General features: G+C 40.0%; 1 protein-coding gene across 8 annotated transcripts in view; it reads left to right on the forward strand.

Annotated features, from left to right (window-relative positions):
* The window catches only part of EYA1 (EYA transcriptional coactivator and phosphatase 1), a 113,040-nt gene that overhangs the window by 17,902 nt on the left and 67,329 nt on the right, over positions 1-27,809 (forward strand). The window contains exons 4-9 of one of the 8 annotated variants that reach the window (XM_077808965.1): positions 5,597-5,674; positions 11,993-12,062; positions 12,366-12,508; positions 16,709-16,870; positions 23,367-23,449; positions 23,876-24,062. In XM_077808965.1, the coding sequence (XP_077665091.1) occupies positions 5,597-5,674; positions 11,993-12,062; positions 12,366-12,508; positions 16,709-16,870; positions 23,367-23,449; positions 23,876-24,062 (723 nt within the window). Of the gene's footprint in view, positions 1-5,596; positions 5,675-11,992; positions 12,063-12,362; positions 12,509-16,708; positions 16,871-23,366; positions 23,450-23,875; positions 24,063-27,809 lie in introns of those variants that run through there. The other 7 variants (XM_077808966.1, XM_077808967.1, XM_077808968.1 and 4 more) reach the window with 7 other exon arrangements.

The following is a 27,809-nucleotide window of genomic DNA, read 5'->3' on the forward strand; positions in this document are numbered from 1 at the left end:
TAAAAATAGCCTGAAAGCAGCTTCCCAAATCTATAGTTAAAAATAGGCTTTCAAAAAGTGCTTATTACCTGGCAGCTTCTATTGTGTGATATTTGTGCATTTGCGAATTGTGTGACGGGTGAGACAGATAATGCTTGTTGGTTGTGTTTTATAGATAATTCCTTTAGTGGTGTTCAAAAACTAATATATGAGTAATTCTAGATAAACTTTTAAAATAGCTATGCACAAATAGGATCCATTTAATTTATATTAAATAACAAGTCTTCAACGAAAGTAGCTCAACATGCAACGAATCTAATGCTGCCTCAACAGCTTTGCTAACTCCAGTTTTTGCCTATTATATTTTCGTGTGTATGTGTGTGTTTCATGCAGCTTTCTGAACTTTTATCTGCTAGCCTTAATAGTCTGTTTTTTTGTTTTCTTGGTTCTGTTTTGCCTTTTAAATCTGATTAAAATGTCAGAAATAATGGGGAAAGGAACAATTATATAAAAGAGCAGTTGGCACAGACATTCCACTTGCACAGATTGTACAGATTCCTTTGATTTGCAAACCAAATCTAAATGAGTTGTGCATGATGATGATACTATTCCTTAGCAAGGGATCTTTGCAGCAAAGAACCCATCTGGGTTCTATTCTTGGAACTCCTACCAACAGCCTGGGCATGATTCACTTCTGTTTTAGTGCAGCTTTGTGTCACTGGTGTTTCAGCAGCATAGAAACTCAGCAGCACAGTGATGAATCGTGAGCTCTCTATGAAGAAGGAGGGATAATATTTCACTTCTGAAAATACCTTGAAGCTGTGCCATTGAAAGCGATATAAGTTCAGAGTTATTAGAATTTGATTTAGTAGTCCCTGGGTTTGTTAACCAAGAGTTTGAGCATCTACACTCATTTGTAACCCCAGGTTAGGAATTGTTGAACTCTGGGTCCCAACCGGGAGTTCCAGCATCTATGCTGCATTATGCGAGTTTGAGTCCAACCACCCATATCCCAGACTTCCTAGCTCCCTCCCAGAATGTGGCTGTTCTAGTCCTTTGTTCATGGTACAGTGTGGGAAAACTTGACAGTCCCCCAAACTTGACTGGCCAGAGCACAAAGATAGTCTGCCCATGGGATTGGGGGTACTTTAGGCGGACTCCCAGAGCATAAGTCCAGTGGGGTTTTGTCTACACTGCAGTAGGGCTTGAACCCTGGCTCCCAGCTTTATGCAGGCTTGGACTCTCCATCCCCTAAGGGTCCTGGGACCCAGGGTCTGAGTCCTTGGTTAGGGCAATTTGTGTGTAGACGGAAGGGGGGCTAGGCGGAAGCCTGAGTTCGAACCCTGGGCTTATATTGCAATGTAGACATACCTTAAGTGATGGAGTGGATTCAAGTGATAGTAACCAGAACATCTCTTAATTAATAATAGTGCCACCTCCATTTACTAGCTTAACATTCCGTTTCAGCTACTGAGCAGCAGCAGTGGGAACTTTCAGCCAGTCCTTCTTTCTTCCCTCTCTCACAATTGAACACACTGTTAAAAATTATCCAGGAAAACTTGCAATGTGTGTTGTGCATCGTGTGGTACCAGTCCCACTAGTAGCTCAGAGACATACTGTGAAGGCTTAGAGCAGCTTGCAGGTACTTTAATGTAGGGGAGAGAAGTAGAGAAGCTAGAGTCCGCAGCACATTTAGGAAACATTTACTAGGCAACCAGGAAAAAACAGCACATGCAGTAAGGAAGGATGATACTGTACTTGCTATGAACAGAATAATGTACCATGACTTTCCAGAGTTTTGCTTCTTTGGACTGCTCCATATCCATTTGATACACATAGATCAGTGAAAAGATGTTCTGATAGGATTGCACTTCTTGTTTTTATTCCCAGCTCATCTCTTCTCACTGCCCTCTTTTAGCTTCTCTCCTCGGGGGGAGCATTTACCATTCAGGAGGTCAGTTTGTCTTTTGGATGGGTTGGACAGCCCTCTCTGCAGTCAGAATCCATGGCTGGTTGTAAGTGATTTCTGTGGGATAGAATGCTATGCTATCATTTCTGAATTTATTTCTTTGCGTAACAAACTATGAGTGTTCAAAAAGAAAAGGAGGACTTGTGGCACCTTAGAGACTAACCAATTTATTTGAGCATAAGCTTTCGTGAGCTAGGTCCCAGGCAGATCAAAGTATGCAATTGCTTTCTGACATTTTGATACAACTGTGGCTGCTTATGGGAGGAAGGCTCTTCAGTTCCTATACATCATTATTAAATTACTGATTAACTGCAGCATGAAGCTCTATGCGGGTCATGATTCTTCATCATGAAGGTCTAGTAAAGCTTATTTGTAAATTACACTTACAAATGAGAATCCAGATCAGGAACTCTGTTGCACCCTCACTTTCTTACTCTAATTTTCATATATGCAAGAAACATAACAGTTGAGATGCGATATATTGTGGAGGAATTTGGGGTAAATGCTGTCAAATTTAAATTGTGTCAGTCACTGGTTAGTGTTACATTTCTTGCTTTGACCATGCAGCTTCCAGTATATTTTATATATTTGTTTCCTCTTTATTTTAGGAAGCATTATATGGTTTAGAAACAGTTTAGAAGTTTTCAACTCTAAAAATTATTGCAGTAAAATATTGCTGATAAGTCATATAGGGTGAAGCTAGACTTTGATCAGATTTTTCCGTTAATGGCTCTGTAACAAAAATATGAAATCCAGATGAAATGTAAGCAGCAGATATGAACCAGGTTTTTATTTCAACTATGGCATTTTCTTCCAGTTAGAAAATTAATATTCCTCCAAAAAAGGTGCTCCCTAGAAGAAAAGATATGTTAGATCTCTGGACCGTGAGAGCAGCTGAATTGCTACAGATGCCAGCAATGCAGTGGCCCTGCATCTCTGGGAAGAAGGTTATTCTATTCCACAAAAGCCAAAAAGAGGCATAGAATGGGCTCCACAATACTGAACAGTGGAGAGAGAAGCTTGGGGGAAACAGTGCTAGTGTATATTAGCTTCCATCTATCGCAGCTCCCAAGCTAGGTTCAGCTTTTTCTTTTATTTTTACTTTTATTTTTCTTTCTTTCCCCCCCATCCCATTTGTTAACCAGAGAACAAATCCCACAGCATCATTCCCATGAGAATACCTGCCTTATGAAAATTGGACTAGAAAGAGTCACAAAGTGTTGGGAGGGGGGGTGGAGTGACACTTATTCACAGTTTCTAGAGGGACACATGCATACTATGCAGTGAGGCAGCTGGTCTAGTGTATAGGGTGCTGGACTGGAATGTGTACCAGGAGACCTGGGTTCTAGTCCTGGTTCTGCCCTTGATCTGCGATGTTACCGTGGGCTAGTCATTGGGCTCTTTCTGCCTCTGTTTCCCTTCCCTTTCTCTATTAATGGGGATTTTTTTTGGTGGAATTAGTTATTAGAAGTAGTGTGGGAGTAGCTCAATGAGTGCACTAGAGTTTATAAACCCTGCCTGGGCCTGATCTGGACCTCCATGAGGTAGGGATTACAGGCAAAGAGCCCTGTATGGGGGTGAAAAGAGAGTAGCCAGGGAGGAGGAGAAATTTGAGGGGTTAGGGATAAATCTTTTGGCTGAGGTCAAGTAAAAGGGGAAAAGGCATGCACGGAGAGCTAGGGGAAGACAGGGGCCCCTTCTGTCAATCTAATGACTCCCCCTGAATAAATTATATTACCTCACACAGTCATGCTAACATGCACGCACACAGAGCCATATACCACTTTCCTCATGCTGGGGAAATGGGAGATAGGGCATCACAAGGGGATTTGATCTAAGGACAGAGAGAAAAAGATATCTGGGGAGAGTCCTGCACATTTTGCAAGGTCCACGTAGATTCCTGTCAATGATAGTTCCAATTCCCAGGCAAAATAATTTGCAAGCTGGATTCAAGGCTGTAGATAGCATTTAGTTGCTTAAAACATGATGTACGTGGAAAGGCTGGTATGATAAAATGGCATTGCAGGGTAGTTTATGTTGTCTTAATGATTTCTTGTGCAAAGCCATTGCCTTTACATTTTGCCCATAGTTACATCCAAGCTAAATTAGGGTCAGATCTGTGCCCTGTTTGTCCTACTTGAGGATCTAGGCACTAAGTAAGTGTACTGTGTATATATGTACTGGAATAGCTGAGAATAGAACTAATAATTTTGTTGTTGAAGCATGAGCCAGAAGAGAGTCTAGCTCTCTTGCTCTTAAAAATCTGTGTTGGTTCTGCCATGTAAACCAGAGTAAAAAGTTGTAATAACTTTTCTGTCAATAAAATAACTAGCTACATAGCTGAATATGGACAGAGTTGCTGAGTAAGAAGTCATTCTGATACCGTCACTTTTCAGAGCAGAATTCTGAAAAGAGGGCATTGGAAGATATCTGGGAACCCGACTGGGTTTGGGGAGGAGGCAGCCAAGCAATTTGCTGGCACCTCCTTATGGTGGATGTCCAGTGCAGGTACTCCATAGGGAAGGGACACAGTGACCAGATAAATGGCTTGGTAAAGGATTTAAAAAGGAGATGTTAGTTAATGAAACGGAATGGGTCGGGGTGGTTGGGGCTCCTATGAATGGTACGGCAGGGAGCCAAACTCCCTTTATTACAGCCCACCTTAACCCTCCTCTGAGGGGGAGGGGTGGATGGCAAGGTCCCAGCAATGGGTGGGTTGGGGGACCTGGATGAAAAAAAGGGGGGGCGGGGCTGGCAAAAGCCCTTCGGATACTTATTGAATGAACATGGAATTACCTGCACTGTACACTTTTATCTGCCGTGTAGACCCAGACATCTAATAAAAAAGTTATGGCCTGATTAAAACCATGTCAAATGTCTCCCATCCTTCTTTTGGTATCGCCGGACAATCACTTTTCGGAGCTGAATTTTACTTTGAGAAAGAAATTAGAGCTGGTTGGAAAATAGGGGTTTTTTTCCATGGACAATTTCAGTGAAAATTAAAGAAAAAGTTTGTCTAAATTTCCCATTGAAAATTCTGATTTTTTTCAAGGGAAAAAATGAATACAGAAAATAGTGTGGATTTTGGCTGAAAAAAAGATAATTTGTCAGGTGTTCAGTTCTTCACAATACTGAAATTTTCAGCTGAAAGCAGACACTTTTCATGAAAAATTTTGTTTGGCTGAAAACCCAAATTACCGTCACAAATATTTTGGACAAAAAAATTTCAACCAACCCTAGAAGAAGTCTATTAAAAGAATGCTTCAATTTTTGCCTCATTCAGATCATTCTGAAAACTTACTTCTGCAACCAACAAACAATGACTCTCTGAATATGTTGGTTATAAAGGATTGTTGTTATAGATGTGTTGGTTTTAAAGGATTAAGAATCATAGGAGTGCACAGAGTGGCATGGGGACTCATTGGTTGATCTGTCCATGACAGTATCTTCTAGTTTGTTACAGTGGCTTTTATTCCTTGGGGACAGAAACAGATCTTTGTGTGTGTGTTTATATTTACACAAAAATACAGATAGCAAATATTTGTTAGAAGATTGTGTTTTAGTGGTATTTTGTGAATAATGTGTGTGCATGTGTATGTGTGCATGAATATTAGGAGCATTTAGATTATTTATAATTTATACTTCTAGTTAAAACAGAACCAATGAGCAGCAGTGAGATTGCTACGACTACAGCAGACGAGTCTTTAGACAATTTCTCAGGATCAGGTAAGAAATAAATAAAGATATTTTTCACTTACTGTTTTCTTCCCCTCTTACAGTCTAAATACTGTATGCAGAAGTTAAAAATAAAAGGTTTTATACAGTCTGTAGCTCGCACATTCTATCGGGCCTGATCTTACACATCTTACTCAGGCAGAAGTCAGTGGGAATTTTCCATAAGTAAGAAATGCGAGATCAACTCATTGATATCCATGGATAACTTCTCTGGGAGCTCCACTCAGGATTAGGGCAGTATTATGGCTCAAACTGTTTTTTTGTTTTGTTTTTGTTTTCTGATGGCTAGCAGATCCACATCTGCATGCTCTAGTTGTGAATGGGATGAAAGTCTAAAATCGTCCTCCTTGCTTGCTTACCGTTATGATGCCTTCTGAATTCTAGCTGTTCCCCAAAAAGTGCAGATATTTACATTTGCCATTTGTGCCAATAGGTCTCTAAAAGGTGGCGAAAGGGTGCATATTAATCCAAAATGTGTGAATTAACACTGTTATTTCTATATTACTGTTTTTGTCGTGCAGAATTTGGACCTAATTCTGAACTCATAAGTTACAATCATGATTGCAGAGAGATGCAATAGAGCTATGTTATTTGCAGTGTGTTATTTGAGAGTGTTATTTGCAGACTCATGTTGACTTTAGAGATTCACTTTAAAAATTGACCAGCTGATGTGTCTTGATTGATATAGGCCACATATGTGTGTGCTGATTATGCTAAAGATTGGCCAACAACTGTTTCTAATATATTCAAGCACATTCAGAGATCTAAACTCAAAATTTTGAACTTAAGAGAATAGGGATCGGTTATACATTACACTCCATCCTCTTTGAGCCTCTCATACAAGGCAAAGAGGATAGATTCTGGCTGTAGCTGGCCAGGAAACAGTTCCCTCGTGGAGGGTAACTGCCAACTGGCATAAACTCACCAGAGGCAACTCCTTTACTAGACCACACCTCCACTCTCTCAGTGTAGGGTATATGTGAGGGGTATATTGGAGGTAAGATGAGGGGTGTGACAGAGCCTTGTTGTGTTGAACCTCTAGTGATATAAGGTATGTAGGTGTAAGTTCCAGCAGATCCTAGACAATCCAGATGCTGGGTCTGCACCAGATTGGGTAGATATAACTGGTTCCATGATGGCCCCTGCTGTACAAAACAGAGCTTGGATGAGGGAAATATTGAGCCCATCAAATTGACTTTAACAATCCTTGGATGCCAATACACTAACTACTCTGAAAGATACTGTCTTAATTTTACGTCTCCATTTTTTCACAGCTATTTGAAAGCACAGTGTGTGAAAACACTCTTAGACTGTAAATTATTTATAGAGATTCTTGTATATATATATATATGTCATATAGATTATACAGCTGGGGTGTATTTACTTTGGGCTTGACACAAACGAGATAACGATAAGGGAAAACAGGAAAAAAATTATTTGCTATCTTTCTTGGTAATGGTCACTCAGAAATAATTCTGTATTACTGAGAACAAATCTGTATGCTTCACAGGGACAAAATCAGATTCTGCCCATCTTAACTGTTTTAGGAAATTCTATCAGATGGTACATTGCGCATGCTCTGTTTGATTCCAGATGCCTGACAATAGGCATGTAATTTTTTGGTAGGTTGATACCAGGAAAGTTATTTTATAGCGATCTCACAACCTGAAATTGACCTTTTCCCTGTGAGGGGCTAAAAAGAGATCTTGGGCGTAGAGAAGAAGTGGGACCCAAATAGTCATCAGAGAGAAGGCAGCTTTCTTCATGGAACCTCTAAAAATAATAGGGACATAGAACTGGAAGGAACTGTGACATTAAGCCCCATATTCTTCATAGAGACATTATTGTGATATGATTATAGCATAACCATGATGTATTTTGTGCAAGATAAGGCTTGTGAGATATTGCGGAAAAGGTTATGATTTACTGAATATGATTAGCCTATTTGGATGCATGTATCATTTTGGTATCTGAAGTTAGGAATATTGTCTATGCATCAGTTACAAACGTGTTTACACCCAGGGAACACTCACTAAGCAGAATGCAATCAGTCTAGATGGTTGGCTGGGAAGGGCCATTAGGGAGAACAGTAGGTCTTAGAAGATGCTAATCTCCCACTGGGGAGCCTTCCTGAGGAGTTACAAAGAGCCTCCGAGTCATGGCTGCTGTGTCCCTACAGGGGCATGTGACCAAGTCATCTGGTACTGGACTCCATCATAGAATACTAGTGTTTTTCCACTGACCAGGCATGGGAATCAAACTGTGAGACAAAGGGTTCCCGTCATATGCAAAAGTGATTTAAGGCAGGGGAGTGACATCATTGTGGTTCTTCACTGGTTCCCCACTCAAAGGAGGCACTTGGAAACACCTAAGAAATGAGGACTGAGCTGGGGGAGAAGAGCTGAACCCAGGCTAGAAGGATTTCTAGCTTGTGAAACCTGGGGTTTTAAGCTGCAAGCAAGTGCAGCTTGCCCTTGAGAATCTTTCCAAACTGCCTAAACCAACAATTAGAGTGAGAATTTGCTACTCATATCCAATTTCCTTAGTATATTAAGCTTAAATAGCATTTTTGTTTTATTTGCTAGGTAATCTGCTTTGATCTGTTTGCTATCCTTTATAATCACTTAACATCTATGTTTTGTAGTTAATAAACTTGTTTTTGTCTAAAACCAGTGGGTGGAAATCATAACTGGGGGCAGAAATCTGTTGAATATCTTCCACTGAGGGAGCGGGTGAATTTCATGAGCTTACGCTGTACAGTTCCCTGTGTAGCGCAACACAGTATAATTTTGGGTTTGCACGCCAGAGGGGAGTGCATGCCTTAGGAACTGGGAGGTGCCTTAGCTGAGCCTTCCCATGCAGAACTGATCTCAGCATCTGTGTGCAGCTGTAGCTGGGTGTGTCCCTACCTGTATGTGTGCTGGAGAGGGCTTGTCACGGCAGTACAGAGTAAAGAGAGCCCAGGCTAGTGTGTCAGGCGAGTTCAGGGATACCCCAGTTCCAGGTGACACCCCACAGGGAACCCAACAGAAACCTTCTGGATCCTTGAGTCCAGTCCTCTGCTATCTTTATAATTTGTCATATAATCCCATTCATAAATTTATCCAGTCCCGTTTTAAAGCTAGTTAGATTGCTTGCCCTCTCTATTGCTATCGGGAGGCTATTCCAGAACCTCACTCCTCTGATGGTTAGAAACTTTCTTCTAATTTCCAGCCTAAGTTTACTCATAGCCAGTTTATACCCATTTGTTCTTGAGCCACCCTTGTCTTTTAGTTAGATAGCTCATGTCCTTCCCTTATATTTATTTCTCTGATGTATTACATCTCCTTTCAGCATTCGTTTTGCTAGACTAAACAAGACAAGATCTTTTAGTATCCTCTTGTAAGACAGGCTCTCCAGTCTCCTAATTATCCTAGTACCCTTTCTCTACACGTGTCTCAGTTTGAATTCCTTTCTTGAGTATTGTATGAAGTATTCCAGATCAGGTCTTACCAGTGCCTTGTACAATGGCATTAATATATCCCTACCTCTAACAGAAATACCTTGCCTGATGCCATTTAGGATCACATTTGCCTTTTTCATGGCAACAGCACATTTGTAGTACATAGTCATCCTGTGATTAGCTAATATGCTCCCAAAGTGTATGGTCTTTCACTTTATACTATAATGATGAGCAGAAGGCCCAGCATACAATGCATAGCTGACCTCCTTTCTCTTTAGTGCCCTGAAAGGTCACAAAGAATTCAATCTAGTTAAAGATCTTATATGAATTTTAAATTTCTGTGTTAACAGGGATTGATTTTTGGGGTTATAAATAGCTACTTAGAGCTCTTAATCTGAGCTTCAGAAAAAAAACACCTGTTAGGTTAATTTCTTGATCTTACACACTTAACAGTTTTTCATTAAGACAATATGCTATTTCATTATGACATCTTTATGAAATACTGAAAGTTATCAAAGTCTGAAAAAGGATTAGAAATAAGTAGATAGTGCAAGGAAAGAAGCTGAAAGTGGAAGATGTAGTATAGCCTTTGTACTATAGAATTATTTTAAAAAGAGACCCATGCTATGAAGTTACCTGTATGTTTTCAATAGGAAACGTACTTAGAATTTTGTTATGAAATACAGATCTTTGAATACAAAAAGTGGAAACTTGGACAAATTGCTAAAATGGAGTACAAAAGAATAGCCAAAAGTATGGAGGGACAATATGAGTTACACCTAGCAAGGGACGTAAAAGGTGATAAGAAGTTATATAAACACATTAGAAACAAGAAAAAGACAAACGAAAGTGTGGGTCTTCTACTTAGTGGGGAAGCAGAGCTAATAATGGATGACATCAAGAAGGCTTAGGTGTTTAATGCCTGGTTTGCTTTGGTCTTCACTAAAAGGTGAATTGTGATCACATACTTGACACAATTAATATTAACAAGGGGGGAGGAACAAAAGCCAAAATAGGGAGAGAACAGGTTATAGAGTAGTTAGATATATTCAGGTGAGTAGGGCCTGATGAAATTCATTCTAGGGTATATAAGGAATCAGCTAAAGAATTCTCAGAGCTGTTGGTGATTATCTTTGAGAACTCCTGGAGGACATGTGAAGTCTGAGAGGGCTGGAGAAGGGCACACAAAGTGCCTATATTTAAAAGGGGGAAAATGAAGACTAGAAGAATTATAGACCAGTCAGCCCAACTTTGATACTTCAAACAAATTTCAAACAAATTATTAAACAATCAATTTGTAAGCATTTAGAGAATAATAAAGTTATAATAGCTAACCTGAATGTGTCAAGAACAAATCATGCCTTACCCCAAGTATCCTTACCTTGGTATCCTGCTGTCGGTTGAATTGTCTCGTTAGACTAACCTCACACTTGGTAAGACAACTCGCATTTTTTCATGTATTTATACCTGCTCCTGTAGTTTCCACTCCATGCATCTGATAAAGTGGGTTCTAGCCCACGAAAGCTTATGCCCAAATAAATATGTTAGTCTCCAAGGTGCCACAAGGACTCCTCGTTGTTTTTGCTGATACAGACTAATACGGCTACCACTCTGAAACCTATGTGGAAGAGTTACACAAACTGGGTTTACTTAGTCTTGAGATAAATAGACTGAGGGAAATAATGGGCTTAATCCACAGTAAGAAAAATTTAGATTGGATATTAGGAGGAACTTTCTACTATAATGGTAGTTAAGGTCTGGAATGGGCTTTCAAGGTTGTGGAATCCCCCTCATTGGAGGATTTTAAGAACAGATTAAGCAAACACCTGTCAGGGATGGTCTAGGTCAGTGGCTCTCAACCTTTCCAGACTGCTGTATCCCTTTCAGGAATCTGGTTGATCTCGGTACCCCAAGTTTCACCTCACTTAAAAACTACTTGCTTACAAAATCAGACCTAAAAATACAGAAGTGTCACAGCACACTATTACTGAAAAATTGCTTATTCTCATTTTTACCATATAATTATGAAATAAATAAATTGAAATATAAATATTGTACTTACATTTCAGTGTATAGTATATAGAGCAGTATAAACAAGTTATTGTCTGTATGCAAAATTTTTAGTTTGTACTGATTTCACTAATGTTTTTTATGTAGCCAGTTGTGAAACTAGGCAAGTATCCAGAGGCAAATATCTAGATGAGTTGATGTACCCCCTGGAAGACCTCTGCGTACTCCTAGGGGTACATGTACCCCTGGTTGAGAACTACTGATTTAGGTTTACTTGGTCCTGCCTCAGTGCAGGGGGCTGGACTAAATGACCTCTTAAGATCCCTTCCAGCCCTACATTTCTATGAATCTAATATTCTAAACACTAATAAAACATTGTGCTGGAGTATCGTAAACCTTTGAAAATATGGAAGGAAATGATTTCCAGTGTGCAATCATTTGAGAAAATTTGTTTCCCTTGAAAATGTTGTCTGACTGCAAGCAAAAATAAATTATTGCTCTGGAGTTGTACAAAGAAGGGCAATTTAATCAAGCTTTTAATTTTAATATTGAGCATTCCTATACTGGCACCTGTCCCTGTTAAGTGAGCTGTAGCTCACGAAAGCTTATGCTCAAATAAATTTGTTAGTCTCTAAGGTGCCACAAGTACTCCTTTTCTTTTTGCGAATACAGACTAACACGACTGCTACTCTGAAACCTATCCCTATTAAAACATTACTTTGTAGGTAAGAATATTTATGGTATTTGGACTTATTTAAAACCTTGTTAAAATTCTGAAATTCTGTTAGCAAAAAGTAATACTTAGTTCAGACGTGTGTGTTTACATTTTGATGTGCTTTCCTTTCTCCTTGGGGCAGTAATTGGAAGCAGTGGCTTCAGTCCAAGACAAACTCATCAGTTCTCCCCACCACAGATTTATCCTTCCAAGTAAGTTATCTTTTCTAAATAATAATAACTGAAATAAATAAACAGGTTTTAGCCTCATTTAGAATCATCATTGGGTTCTTCTGTTATCAGAGTTTAACCCAAAGCTTGTTCTTGAGAAAGTATGTGATTTTATTTTATTTTAGCTGTTTGTATTTTAAAGATTTTTAAGAACTTCTGTTCTCTCATGCAGTCTATGACCATGTGCTAATCAAGCTAATATAATAAGGCTGTCAGTTAACACAAGTACTCATATATCTCTGTCTAATACAAATTCTATTTTCTGTCATTTATAATCAATAGCAGACCATACCCACATATTCTTCCTACCCCTTCCTCACAAACTATGGCTGCATATGGGCAGACGCAGTTTACAACAGGAATGCAGCAAGCTACAGCTTATGCCACATACCCACAGCCAGGCCAGCCCTATGGAATCCCTTCATATGGTGAGTAAGAGTCAGTATCAATGTTATTTAATTCTGGGGTAAACATTTTTACCCAGAAAAGCTGTGTGACCCAGAGAAACATATTTTCTCTGTGTTTAATATGACAACTGTTCATGTGCATGTTTGTAGTCAAAAACCTACATTCAGTTCCCTTTCGGTGAAATGGGGAAAGCTTAGTATATGTATTTACTGGAGTCTAATTAAGAATGTACCTGACAAATGTGACTTATACAAATCCATAACAACTCTCATAACCTCCTGTGGAATAGTTGCTTTTACCTTTTATTTCTGTTTTTTTAATGCTACCTTTAATAGAAACCATGGAAAAGAAGCATTCATCAAATGTTTTGTTAGAAATGGACAAAGGGGAAATGTAAAATTTAAAGAGCTAGTACTGCTCTCTCTTACACCTGTTGACTTCAGTAAGAATTGTGCAATCCAAGTGCATACAAGGGTAAATTGATAAATATAGGGCTTGATCCTCAACTGGTGTAAACCAATCAAGCTCTTCTGATTTATATCGGCTGAGGATCTGACTCAAGAAGTCTACTTTTACGTAGTTTTGGAGATCTGCCGTGGTGGAAATTGAAGTAAATGCCATTAAGGCTCTAAAATGCTGACAATATGATGATATATAATCCAATTACATTTTTCACATTGTCCCTATATGTATTGCGTATATTGATCTATATTATAAAATAAATAGCTATAAACATAGTTCATATATTTCAACTCTTTTCTGCATATTTTAAACATCTAAAACATTTTATTTGAATATTTAAAATATATTTTCAGTGATGGTAATGTATTTTTCTTACGTATATCGTAAATGTATGTTTTTCTTGTTTGAGGCTTCTATTGGTCCTTGGCTATCTGTGGTGGGTTGGGCAGCCCAGACGGTGACTTATCTTGTTCCCTTCGTCTTTCTGTGTGAAATCCTGGACCCATTAAAGTCCGTGGTAAAACTTCCATTGACTTCAGTGGGGCCTGGATTTCACCCTCTCAGTTTAGCTGGCTCCCTGTCACCCGTGCTCTGTATGTGAGTTGCTCTATTTGGACTCTGCTTGCTGGTTTGGCTAGCATGCTTATCTAGTCTCTTGCTTTTTTTTCTCCCCCTGCCCCATCCATCCACTGTGCCGAGGACTTTGGTCAGTTTCGTCTTGCACATTTTGCATTACAGAACTCCTTTTTACAACTGAAAAACTGGCTAAGTGATACGGCTTATTGCATTTTTTGTTTTCCTACATGTCCACCTCAGGGCTCAGCCAAGGTTCTTTTAGCTATGTATCTTGTTGTTTAACAGTAGCATTAAAAAGCAAACATACTGTGGGAGTCGACATAAGAGTATTTCCTTGTGTACAGATACATTTAATTACATCTTTAGGCCCCAGTCGTGCAGTCTGTGCTCATGTGAGCAGTCAGACTGAAGACAATGGGACTGTTCATCTGCACAAAGCAAGCAGGATGGGCACCATATTAGAGTCAAAATTCTCCTCCCAGGTCTGCAGGTGAATCCCATTTTCTGCATCATGTACTTTGTCTTTCTCTCTTTCCATGCCTACGGGTTCCAACACTTGTGGAATGAGCAAAATAGCAGCGTTAGATATGTCCTACTCATCTGAAAGAGAAAATTTGCTTTTTAGGTCTCTCTCTTTTTTAAGTCTGGGGGCAGGTCTACACTTAAAACTCTGCAACGGTGCAGCAGCACTTTGTGAAGATGCTACTGTGCTGACAGGAGAGCATCTCCCATTGGCTTAGTTAATCACCTCCAGGAGAGGCGGTAACTACATTGATGGGAGAAGCCCTTGGGGATTTTTCACACCCCTGAACGGTGTATTTATGTAAGTTTATAATGTAGACTTACTGAAAATGCACTTTTCAAAATTTGAAAGGCCATGTTCTCTAACATCTAGTTGGGATTTATTAATTTTTATGTCACTTTAAATTGAGGTTGAAAATTAAAATCCGAGCCCTTTCTCAGCTTCCTTGATTGAGGCAGTTATTGGGAAGGTGCTGCTGTGAAGGCACAGGGAGCACCACTCAGAGCAGTACTTAAGTATCGGCCAGGAAGAGGCCCAGTCTCTCTATTTCTCACCTCCTGCATCTCTACCATGCTGAACTCATGGAAGCAGGAAGTGGGGTGGAAGGAAATGCCACTGACAAGTAGTTCCTAGGGAGCTGCTGGCTCTGGTACATCTGCAAAGCTACTGAGGAAGCTGGAGAAGTGTAGCTATTCATTTCCTGAGGCACTCCACTGCTGTCTGCCTGTGTGTTTTCTTAGTGGCATATTGTAAAGGCTTCATTTACCAGCTGCTTCTCCCCCTGGATCCTGATAGTACCTTCATGGTCTCTCCCCGTTACCTCTCTTTGCATGTCTGGACTAGTGAAGAGAAAAGGAGAGGGTAAAGGAGCATGAAGAGCTGGTAAGTGAAGCCACTGGAGGAAAGCAGACAAGGAGTTGTGGGGTGTCAGGAGGTGGAAAGCTCCTCCGCCTACTTCTTAGAAATTTGCAGAAGGGCCAGAACTGGAAGCTGTCAGTGGCACATTATCTTCCAGTTGGCATCCACCTCCAGCTTCCTACCCGCTACGTCCCTTGTTTGCCTCATGTTGGAAGGAGGCATGAACTAGGAGAAATGCTCTCTGCACACGCTCAAAGGCTGGGAGTTGAAGCAGGAGCTAAAATTTCTTAGCTTGATCTCAGTTTAAACTAATTAAAAAAAATTCACATGAGCGTTTCAAGGGTCTTTCAAATTATGAAAGATGAGGATAACGTTCCTGGGAATTATTGATACCAACACCATAAAGTGGAAGTTTCACAATGAGCCCATATGTCAGATTCATCATTATGATTTAATTGCAGGGTGAAATATAAGCGGAAAGGGAACAGCAAGGGGAACCAACCCTTATTTAAACACAACTTACTTTGGCAGTTATGCAGAAGGAATTAGAAAAAAGTGAAGGGCCATAATTACAAAATGGATATCTCAGGCGCACATGAAAAATATGCAGTCATGCATATTGGACTGTTTGGGGCATATAACTGCATATTGTACAAGTGTAATGACTTTTTTGCACCTCCCTCCTTCATACATCATAGGACTTGAGTTTTTAAGACTTGAACCAAAAGGTAAATGGATTTATAGTTTATCATTTACAAAAGTCTACTACTCATCCACACTTTATGATTCACCCCAAATAATGGTGACCTCTGAGTATAGAGGTAATCACAGACTGCTGCAATAAGATCTAAGACAAGTCTTACATTACTCATATTACTACTATATTGCTAAGACTATTATTTTTGTAAAATATGCATTATGAAATATCTCTAATAGCTAAAATTAAACTCCAGTGTCCAAATAATGTACTTGTTGTGATGTCTGTTCCTGATATTTATTGTTTATTCATTTAGGTCTTGATCCAAAGCCCATTGAAGTCAGTGCGAGTCTTTCCATTTCAGTAGGCATTGGATCAGGCTGAGTTTTGTTAGAGCATAATTTTTAATGGATTTGCCTGTCATTAGTACAGATTAATGAAGCTTTGCTGTATCCTCCCTGTTTGAGAGCTCCTCTCTAAGGCATATTTAGCATCTTGTATGTCTATTTTGGTCATTGGTTAAAAATCGTATATGTTTTACAATACATACCATTTTTGAAAAGGCATATTATGTGCTAATGGACCTAATTTAATCACTTTTAAAGAGGATTTTCTTTTTATAATACTGTAAAAGCCTCTTTGGAGCTGTGTAAGAAAAAAGTAGGATTGTTGATCCTTTATCCATAAATATTGCACAATGCAAATCTCAATTGTTATGTTATGAAAAAGAGTGGGTTATGTTACACTTCATTGAAACTATATGAAATTGGTGTTCTGCCATCTATGAAATTCGTGAACTTATGGAAATGTTAGCTTCTGACTGAGTTGGCAGGAAATGAGTAAAAAATTATGCAACTTTCCGGAAAGGGCAACTTGCCATATATTCATTTCTCTTGCAACTCTTGATTTTTAAAAACCACAGTTTTGAGCTGAAACTGTCCCTGGTGAACTTACGTTTACATGCAGCTTCTCCCTTATCTCTACTGCACATACCACTAGCGTCATTACAAAAATGCATGCAGTGATTACTAACTAGGTGTATGTTTAAAGTACTGCTAGTTATGTGATTTTATTGTCTGTCGGTGTTTGAATATGAACAAATAGATTTGCTATCACTAACTGATTTAGGTGCATTGTGGGCAGGCATCAAGACAGAAGGTGGATTGTCACAATCACAGTCTCCTGGACAGACAGGATTTCTAAGCTATGGGACAAGCTTTAGCACGCCTCAGCCAGGACAGGCACCATATAGCTACCAAATGCAAGGTCTGTATACCTATGTATTACCATTTATAGTATATTTCATTTCTCTATTCATTTTTCCATTTAGAATAAAACAAATATCAGTTTAGGGTAGGATTTTCAAAAGTGTTCAGCATTGGCCTAACTCCATTCTCATTGCTGTCAGTGATAAAAGTCCCACTGACTTTAATAGGAGTAGAGTTAGGCTAACCCTTGGTGCTTTTGAAAATTCCACCTTTAATGATTAAACTAGCATTTTAATGTAAATATTCTATTCTATTATTCCAACAAATAATTTTGTTTTCATAAATAGTGAACTACTGTGCTTCAGAGCATAGTACTGGAAAAAATTGGCATGATTATGAATATAGGAAGTGACCAGATTTAACTTAACACCTGAGTCTGTTTTCTCTATCTGTAAAACAGGTAAATATTTTTTGTTCCTTTCAGAGCCTTTGTCAGAGTTAATTAACATTTTTAGAGTATTTTGAAGGTGTAGAGCTTTGTAAGTGGTAGCTAATATTGTCAATTACATTTTTTTCTAGATGCACTTATTTGTTTCTTTTAAATATGACATTAAAATATATTTTTTCTGTGTTATAAATGTAGCATTCATATTCCTACCTCTGTTGTTCACTGACTGGGTGTGAATAGTTCTGGAATCTGACCATCCATCTAGGCCTCTGTTTGATAAGTGGCCTCTCATTTTGGGTGCCCAACTTGGGATATCTTTGACCTGATTTTCAGAGATGCAGAGTACATGCTGCTCTAGTGGGAGTTGTCGGGGATGAACATCTCTGAAAAGAAGGGGTAGGGTGTCTCAGGCACCCAGAATTGAAGATGGTTTCTGAAAATGTTGGCACCAGTTTTTATGATACCTGTTACAGTTTCTAGATGTAATTAACTCTCTATCGGATGTTCTGAAGCAGACATGCATTACTGGATTAACTAGACAAGGCTTCACTTATGTTTGACGGCTTTTAGGAAGTACTGATCCAACCCTTAGTTCAGATACAGCAGAGCAACTGCAGTATTGAAAAGGTAATCATCTGACACATAGCTTCTTAAATATAGATCTAGGTACGCTGCATCCCAGCAGGCAGGAGACAAGACAGTACCAAATAAGTATGTTTACTTTTATCTATTTGGTAATTAAAAGTTTTCTATTCTGAATGGGAATAATCATAACCAGGTTATTGGTTTCACTGTCTGCTGATAGTCACATCATCAGAATTGAAGGAAACTAACTTCAAACAGGATCCTACAGCTGGAAGTTGAAGCTAGACAAACTCAGACTGGGAAAAAGGTGTACAATTTTAACAGTGAGGATAATTAACCACTGGAACAATTTACAAAGGATCATGGTGAATTCACCATCACTGGCAATTTTTAAATCAAGATTGGATGGTTTTTAAAAAAAAATTTCCCACAGGAATCATTTTTGGGAAGTTCGATGGCCTGTGCTACACAGGAGGCCAGACTAGATGATCACAATGATCCCTTCTGGTCTTGGAGTCTCTGAATCTATGAATTTTTCATTCGGACTTGATAGGTACTAGGAATAAACAGGAATGTTTGTTTCCCCTTCACAATTTTAGTTCTTGAAATTCAACAGCTTCAAGGTTTAAATTATTCTTCAAGGTTGGAATTAAGCTTCCCCACCCAAAACCACAGTCATTGTTATTTGTTCAGAGACCTCCAGAGAGGGAATGGGTTTGTTCCCCTTCCCCCCTGTATGAATGCATGGGCAGGCTGCAGGTTCTCAATGCAGCCTTTCTGTGGAGGCTGAAATAGCAGCTGCTACTGCTCCTCATCTCCTTTGTGTGGTTTCTGAACCACTGGGTCAAAATTATAGACCCCTTGGTCTGCTCCATTAACAACCCTCCAGGCTGGAGCCTCTGGAGGCATCTCTATCTGTTGCAGGGAGGGCTGCAAGATAACCCTGAGGCACTGGTGTGCCTGCACTGCCAGCATACCGCCTCCTCCCCCCCTTTGTTTCTGGTTTACCACCCGCACCTGCAGCACACACATTGTGTGGAGGCCACTATGCTAGCCCTTCCCATTAGGAGCAAATGTCACCTGAAATGTAGGCAATACCTTGCCTGTCCATACTAAAATTCTGGCATGGTGATTAGCTGAACAATAGCTAAAGGAAAAGCTGCCAACTTTGAAAATCATGAGGCATATGGCTGTGTGAGTATCCACACAGACATTATCTTGGCACTTGGGCTTCTGTTTGTTTTGAATTTTTCATCTTTACATTCAGAGGGTGGGGGAATTATTTCTTCCTAACTACTATGCTTCTCACTCCCCTTTTGGTAAGTGTTCTGAAGTATGATCCTTGAATTCTTGACTAAAGGACCACTTGACTAAGGCTGTAGCCCTGAGCCCATAGTTTCTGAACTGATGGTACATGTGGGGAATGCTCAGTCAGATTAAATGGAGCAGGGAGAAGGCTGGGGGTGGTGGGGTTAGAAAAGTGTAAGGGAATCAAAAGCAGAGAGAAGGACCACACTTGCAGCTGTGCAGTTCTGTTTAAAAATCAAAGAAATATAAGCCCTTGTCTATATTTAATTGTGTATATTACTTTGTATCAATGTATCATTCAGCTGTAGTGGTGTTAAATTTATGAGTGTTGCTATTCTTTTAGTTACACAGGTTGTTATGATTCAGACTATACTAACCAGTGGGTTTGGGAATTCATCCATAAAAAAGTAAATGTTAAGGTATTTAGTTATTATTATGGAGTTTAAAAATATTGTGCTGGATGGCCAAGCAGTTACTAGGAAGAATAGGGAGAGTTTGCCAAGGATTTTTAAACAGCATAAGGAAGAGAAAGAAACCTTGGGTTTAAATAGCCCATCTGGCCTTCATAGTGCAGCCCTCCAGGGAAAAGCCCAACTTCTGCCACATATATTGTGCCCTGATGATAGACATAGCCCATGGCAAGGAGGCTGATCAAGGAAAGCAAATGGACTTCTGTAGAAAATGCACAGGGGAGGACAGCATCCTGCCTGTTGTAGAAGTACTGGAGAAAAGTTCTACACATGGGAGCTGCATACTAGTCCCAGCAGGTTCCAGCATTCTTCATATGCTGACTGAGATTCCTCGCTTTAATGTGGGTCCTTGTTCTTTGCAAACTAGACCTTTGACCTGCAATTTACAGCTTTTATCACATTAGAAGTCCTGTAGTTGGCCAGTTTGTTTCAGTAAGCCTATATATTTCATAAATATTCACAGTTCTTTGTTCAGCTAATACAGGAACAGTATGCTCTGTGCCATGACACACAGCTGATTAAAAAATGTGGCAAAAATTGAAGTATTTTAAAAACAACTTTAGGCCAGTAGCCCTGGGTGGCCCACACAGCAGTTTTCTGAGAAACCTGTTTCATGTTTGTTACGGTCTGTGCGGCCCCCACCCCTCCTCCATAGGAGCCAATGCTGACCATAAGATGAAAGAGATTTTTTTTTTTTTTTTTTTGGTGATACGTTGACCAGGGTGCAATTACTTTTTTCTTTTGCTCTTGTAAATTATCTGCCAACACACATTGTGAAAAGAGAATGCAGTAACTAAAGAAGAACTTTTAAAATATGAGAGGCCTTGTACTTCTTTTTTAGAATAATTCAAATGACAAACCTATAATGCTTGTACATGTGTTTCTGCATCAGTGAATTAAAAAAAAAAAACTTATTTCCCCTAACTGTGGCATTCAAGGAAGTAAAAAAAGCTTGAAGACTTTTGCATTTTAAAAGATTCTGCATCTTCATTCTGGCTTATGAAAAAGTAAAAAAAAATAGTGTTGATCCTCAACTTTAAATTAAATTTAAATTCTTGTATTCTTTCATGAGTAGTATTTCTCTGAGGATGCAAACTCCTCTGCTGAAGCACTCTGATTTAGCTCACAGGTTTATGAGCATCTATCAACCACTGTGCAGCCACAGCAGTAATAGTGGAAAGTAATAAAGATTTATAGGAAAAAATCTAAATGTTTCTTATGGTTAGTGTCTCTTGCATTACATTCAGATTGTATTTTTACTCAGAATGCAGTTGGACATCCCCCACACCCACTGCGTACAAGGTCTTCGGTGGCCATGGAGTGTGCACGTTTTCATTAACTTTCACAATTGAATTGTTTTAATATTTTTGCCCCATGATTTTTGGGACGTACGTTGTTCCTGACATGGCTTATTTAAAAAAAAAGAAAAGAAAAAAGGAAGAGCAAGCACCCAGACCTGCACTCCTTGCAATTAATGTACATTTAGATGCGAAGCCTGGAATTATTTCAGAGTATGTTTTTATTTTTTTATCTCATCATTATCTTTTTAACCCAAACCTTCAACAGCATCAGAGGCATCTAACTTGTTAGGTTTCTCTGTTGTTAAATCACAGGATTATGTCAGTGTCTCAGTCAGTTGCACCACAAACTGTCTCACCAGTTTGGAGGTTACTATGATCTTGACCCATTTCAGCCAATAATGTAATGTGTTGCAGTGCCAGGGAGCAATGAATTTATACATCTCACTTTCTATCTGTTCTCATTTTTCAGCTTATCTCCTTATCACTTATTTGCTTGCCCTAGGTTCTTCTCCCTAGATTGCAGCATGTCTTTGTTTACATAGTGTTTCAAAACTGATTTGGAGGAGGGGAGGCTATAAACAAATAATGCAGGTTAATGTGCAGCTTTTCTGCATTCTCATTTACTCCCTCTCAGCACAACTTCAGCAGTTCTGCCATATAGCAGGCTTTCTGCAGCCTCTATAATTTCTCCCTATGTATCCATATGTCTCACCTCTCAGCAGTGTTGCTGCTGGGTGCATAACCAGTGAAGGCAATCCATTTGGAATAGGGTTGCTGCCCTTTTAGAGCCACGGCTCCTCAGATTAGACATTCAACATCTGTCTATGTTTGGTGGCTAGTGGTGAGGGAGTAGTTTGGTCTCTGTGTTCATTCAGTCTTTGGCATCTATGTTGATAGTCCATGAATTTATTTTTCGTGGTGTTATGGCCAATAACCTCTTTTTAAAAAGTTTACCGCCCAAGGCTATCTGTGATCAATTAGTGAACCATAATGACTTTCACAACTGGACAAGCTTGTAAACTGCTTAGAGCAGGGACTGAGTCGTCTTCTGTGTTTGTAAAGCACTGAGAACAATGTCAGTTCTCAATCAGTGACAACATTTGGCCTCATTCTGTGATGTGCTAAGGACCCACAACTCCTATGGACCTCAGTGGGATTTGTACGTGCACAGCACCTTTCAGAATCAAGCTTATGGGTACTGCAATATTATTTTTAAAAGAACTTTAAAAGCTTACTACTTTAAGTAAGACCGTAACTGGATCGGACCAATTGTCCATATACCTCAGTATTTTGTCTCCCACAGTGACCGGTGCCAGAACTTCAGGGGCAGTGTACAGAACAGGGCAATTGGACTGATCTACCCCTGTCTTCCCCTCCCTGCTTCTGGAAGTCAGAGGTTGAGGGTGATGCCAGGCAGTATCCCTGACCATCTTGACTAGTAGTCATCCATGGACCTATCCTCCAAGAACTTAACTAGTTCTTTCTTTAACCCAGTTATACTTTTGGCCATCACAATATCCCATGGCAACGAATTCCGTAGGTTAATTGTGCATTGTGTGAACAAGTATTTCCTCCTGTCTGTATTAGAAACCATCTGCCTATTAATTTAGTCAGGTGCCACCTGGTTTTGGTATTGTGGAGAGGGTAAATAACCCTTCTGTATTCACGCTTTCCACAGTATTCATGATTCATGACCTCTACCATATCCCCCGTTAATTGCCTCTTTTCTAAACTGAACAGCCCTAGTCTTTTTAGTCTCTCCTTCTTTGGAATCCATTCCATATTCTTGATCATGTTTGTTGCTCTTCTCTGAACTTTTTTCAGTTCCATTATATCCTTTTTTTGAGATGGGACAACAAGAACTGGACACAGTAATCAAGGTGTGAGCATATCATGGATTTATATAGTGGCATTATGATATTTTCTGTCTTATTTTTTTTTATCCCTTTCCTGTTAGTTCCTAACATACTGGTAGCCTTTTTGACTCCTGATGCAGATTGTGGTGAAGTTTTCAGACAACTATCCACAGTGATTCCAAGGTCGCTTTCTTGAGTGGTAGTAAATAATTTAAAACTCGTCATTGTATGTGTGTAGTTGGGATTATTTTTTCCAATGTGCATTACTTTGCACTTGTCAGTGTTTAGTACATTAAGTCTGACAGGCATTATATAAAACCAAACCAAAGATATTTTTAAATTTGATCCCATTCCATTCTGTGAATTACAGGTGTTCCATCAGACTCATTTTTCCTCTTACACAATAACTACATAATGAAGTATAGGGGTCAGAAATAATGAGTTATCACTTTACCTGTTTCTGCATGTTTAGTATTGATGACAATCAAAGTGGTCAACATATGGGAAGTATTACAAGTTTGCTGTGGTGGAGTTATTTTCAGATAGAGTGTTTTAGTAATTAACATCATCTTTCATTTCATTTCAGGGAGCAGCTTTACAACATCATCAGGAATATATACAGGAAATAATTCACTCACAAACTCTACTGGATTTAATAGTTCACAGCAGGTAAATTTCTAAATAAAATTAAATGAAAGTTTGACAAAACTGTATTTCAAACTAGCAAGTCACACAATTCTTTCCCCTTCAAAAATATTGAGCTTGGTAGATTTTGCTAAGAAAAAGATACTGTCATTTCAAGGGAATTTTTTTCCTCCTTTTTATCTCATAAAAGAACTCGCTGCATGGTTATTTTTCACATTTGTTTACATAACTGCAATAATATATCTAATAATATTCTGTTTTTGAAAAAATTTACTAGAAGTATGTGAAATTTAGGTTTACTTATACAATCTCATGTTTGTCAGCTCTACTGTGCACAGTCCAGTGAAGACAGTGGAACTCAGACATGTGTTTTTACTTATATTTTGGAATGTATACTAAAAAGTAGCAAAACCTTGAAAGGAAACTCTGATGTTGCTTTTTGTCTGGTAGGAATATCCATCTTATCCTAGTTTTGGCCAGGGTCAATATGCACAGTATTATAATAGTTCACCCTACCCGTCACATTATATGACAAGCAGCAACACCAGCCCAACACCACCTTCCACTAATGCAACATACCAGCTTCAAGAACCACCATCTGGCGTCACCAGTCAAGCAGTTACAGATCCTGCAGCAGGTAATTACATGGATTTTATTATCCCTGTGGGCCACATTTCTGTTAGTTGAAAGGTTTGGGGGTTTGTTTTGGTTTTGGTTTGTTTTTTTTGTTTTGGGGGGCTTTTTTAGGGTTTTTTTTTTCAAAATTTTAATGTATGGTAACTCTTGCACAGATTTTGATAGAGCAATGGCTCAGAAAATGTAAGATGAATATTTAAATAAGGTTTTCAGGAGAAATGCACAGTAATTTTTATTTATTTGCAATATTAATAATACTTTTTTAAAATTATGGGTTATGGGAAAGCCTTTATACTGGGCCAAGTTCTGAATCCCTTATACTCAGTATTTACTTAGGCAAATCCCATTAATTTTGTCTGAATAAATAAATAAGTAATGAGTAAAACCAAAGAGGCCTTCAAGATTTAGCCCACTGTACACTTAGAAAGATTGTCTTTATATTGCACATATTATAACCAAACTCATAATAATCTTTATGATGGGTAGTTAAATTGGAAGTATTTGTGCAATCTTAATAAAACACTTTCAGTGACTTGCAACTTCCCCCACCTTTTTGGCTGAAATTTAGCAGTCTTAATTTAGTTGAGGAGGTTGTTGGGTTTTTTTTTCTTTTTTGCAAGCTTGAGTCAAAATGGGCTAGCTGTTTTTAAAAATGAAGAGTGAAAAACTATGCCTTTTTCATTATTATGAAAAAAGGTGGTTTTTCCCCCAATATCTCAAGCATATCAATAATATATGGCAGAAGCTTGAAATTTCTCAGGGAAAAGTTCCTAGGTTGCAGACGTGCTTCTCAGTGGTATGGTAAAAATCCCGTTGTGATTTGGCAGTTATAAGAGTTCTTAAAAAACATACTTTGCATATGCACAATGGATTTGGTAATGTGATCTACCAGCATTCTGTCGGTTTTGTGCATGAATACATAGCTGAAGAAAATGTAGGCAGTGCTGTGTCTTTGTATACAGTTAGTGAAGGTGAGTTGGGAAGGAAGCAGGATACAGAAGGAGACAGGACTCCTTCTGTACAGTACATGTGAATGTGTATGGAAGGCAGCAGGATTCACCGATCTTTTTTTTTACTTATGCTTTGGTTTGGTTTGTTGTTTAATACTCTGTGGCTCACTGACCTATAATGACTTCAAATGTTATTAAAAAAAATTCCCTTTACTACAAACAAACAATTAACTTTTATCAAAATATATTTACCATATAATTCTAATTCAGCAAATAGTTTTTTTAAAAATTGCACTGGGAAAGTATAGACTGTTTGTTGCTTTTCTTTTTAAAAGTGATGTTCCCAGTTAAAACAGGGGACCTATCCTGCCTTATTTAAAATTAGTGGCACAATCAAAGCTTGGTTTAATATTTAATAATACCATTTTCAAACACTACCTCCACAAGTCTTGGCAAGGTCTTTGTGTCAGCTGCTTTTTTAAAGACCCATGTCTGGCTAAAGTCTCACTGAGAAATGGCTAATTGTCTGAGGTACCATAAGGCAGCGGTTCTCAACAGGGGGTCTGCAAACCCTTTCAGGGGGTCCACGGGACCCTGCAGCTAAAACCCAGAGCCCCAGCCCCAGCATCTCTCGCGGGGATGAAGCCAGGAGCCGTGGGGTTGGAGCCCTGATTCCTGGCGCTACCTGCGTGGTTGAAGCCAGGAGCAGCAGGGCTGAATTCTGGAGCCCTGAGCCCCGGTGCTCCCCATGGGGCAGGAGCCCTGAGCCCATGGACAGAGCTGGGGGGACATGGAGATGTTGCACCACCCCAAACTACAGTGCAAGAGCAGGGCAGTCCTGGGGCACTCCACCCCCACCCTCCACTCCTTTTCTCCCCACCCCCTGGCCAGAAGCCAGAGCTGGGCAGTGCAGGACAGCTGCTGCTCTGGCTGGTGCTATGGAGCAGGCAGCCATGGTGCTCCTTCATCTCCTGCTGCTGCAGGGGGTTGAAGCTGCTCCTCAGCCCCCTTTGCTTATGCAGCTGGTATGAGATGCTTGGGCGGGGGGACCCGGCTCTGTGGCTGGCAGAGCCCTCGGGGAGCATCTACCACAGGGAGAGCCCTCCCAGCACCCTGAGCTACCCCCCTGCACACGCAGAGCCCCTAGCTACCCCCGCCTGTACCCTGAGCTACCCCCCTTCCTTCACTCAACCCCTAATTACCCCTCTCCCTGCATCCTGAGCTGTTTTCAAACTTTTTGAGCTGAGCCCCCCACCTATGAGTTATAATTTTTGGTTGTCCACCCCCAACCCAGACAGGTGGGTTGCCTGCTGAGGTGAGTCAGGGGGTGGAGGTAGTGCTCCATCCCCAGACCCTGCTGAGCAGAGCCTGTTTGACGCCTGCTGGCTCCTGCCCACCCAAAATAGAAGTCAAACTACACCTATGCCTGAGGCCCCCACTCCCTCCCTGGCCCAGAGCCCCGAGCCCTATCTTCCCCCCCTCCCCACGCTGGGCCCTAGAGTTTTTGTAGCATGTTCTGGGGGGGCCTCAGAAAGAAAAAGGTTGAGAACCCCTGCCATAAGGTGTGGTCTATAAACTTGTGTGGAAACGTAATTCTTGGTGTAGCTTTCTTCACAGGGATGGTCTGTGTCCTCTATCCGGTCCTCTTTCTGCTTCTCTTTCACTCTCCAACAATGGAATCCATACATGTGGTTGCCTTTGTTACCAGCCCTGCCATTGCTCTACAGTATATCCTTTAAGAAAAGGAGTACTTGTGGCACCTTAGAGACTAACCAATTTATTTGAGCATGAGCTTTCGTGAGCTACAGCTCACTTCATCGGATGCATACCATGGAAACTGCAGCAGACTTTATATACACACAGAGAATATGAAACAATACCTCCTCCCACCCCACTGTCCTGCTGGTAATAGCTTATCTAAAGTGATCATCAAGTTGGGCCATTTCCAGCACAAATCCAGGTTTTCTCACCCTCCACCCCCCCACACACAAATTCACACTTGCTATCTGGTCACCCCACTGTAGGGCCTCTAACCCCTTCTTGTGCAGGGGCAGGACATGAATGGAGCCTTGTCTCTGAGCTGGCCAGGACAACTGAGCTGGTATGTCAATAGAACAAGCTATAGGGCTAGTACAGGTTGTTTTCCTTCCTGCTCCATCTTGAAATAAGGAGGGAATCAGGAACCAAGCGGTGACTCTGAGTCACAATCTAGTTCCTGGCCTAAGGCAATGCAACTTTGTACTGCCTCTTAGTTGGGGCTTATGGCATGCCTCAATTGAACCCCCATAGTATTTTAAAGACACATTCATGTGTGTATATAGTGCCCAAATGTGCTAGGCCCTTCAGAGAACGTAGAAAAGACATGGTCCCAGTTCTGAAATGCTTATAGTCTAAGCTCGCAGTTGTACAGCATGTGTATGTGCTTAATTTTATTCAGAGGAGTAGTTCTTTTAAAGTCAGTGGGACTATTCACATGGATAAACACTTGTAAAAGGGTTGCAATTAAGATTATGGGGAGGCTTATTCATGTACATACACATCTTCTGGGTTCTACTGCCTTTTAAAAATGAAATTTTGGGAGGTGGAGTAGGGATGAGTACACAGCTGCAGCACTGGAACTGCACTGCTGTAGCACTTCGGTGTAGACACTTCTTGCACCGGCAGAAGAACTCTTCTATCGACCTAGTGCTGTCTACACTAGGGGTGAGGTTGTCTTAACTATATTGCTCAAGGGTGTGGATTTTTGAGGTAGTTGGGTCGAACTAATTTTTTATGTACACCGTGCCTCATTCTAGAGC

Source organism: Eretmochelys imbricata, chromosome 2, assembly GCF_965152235.1.
Source record: "Eretmochelys imbricata isolate rEreImb1 chromosome 2, rEreImb1.hap1, whole genome shotgun sequence".
In the NCBI taxonomy this organism is placed as follows: domain Eukaryota; kingdom Metazoa; phylum Chordata; order Testudines; family Cheloniidae; genus Eretmochelys; species Eretmochelys imbricata.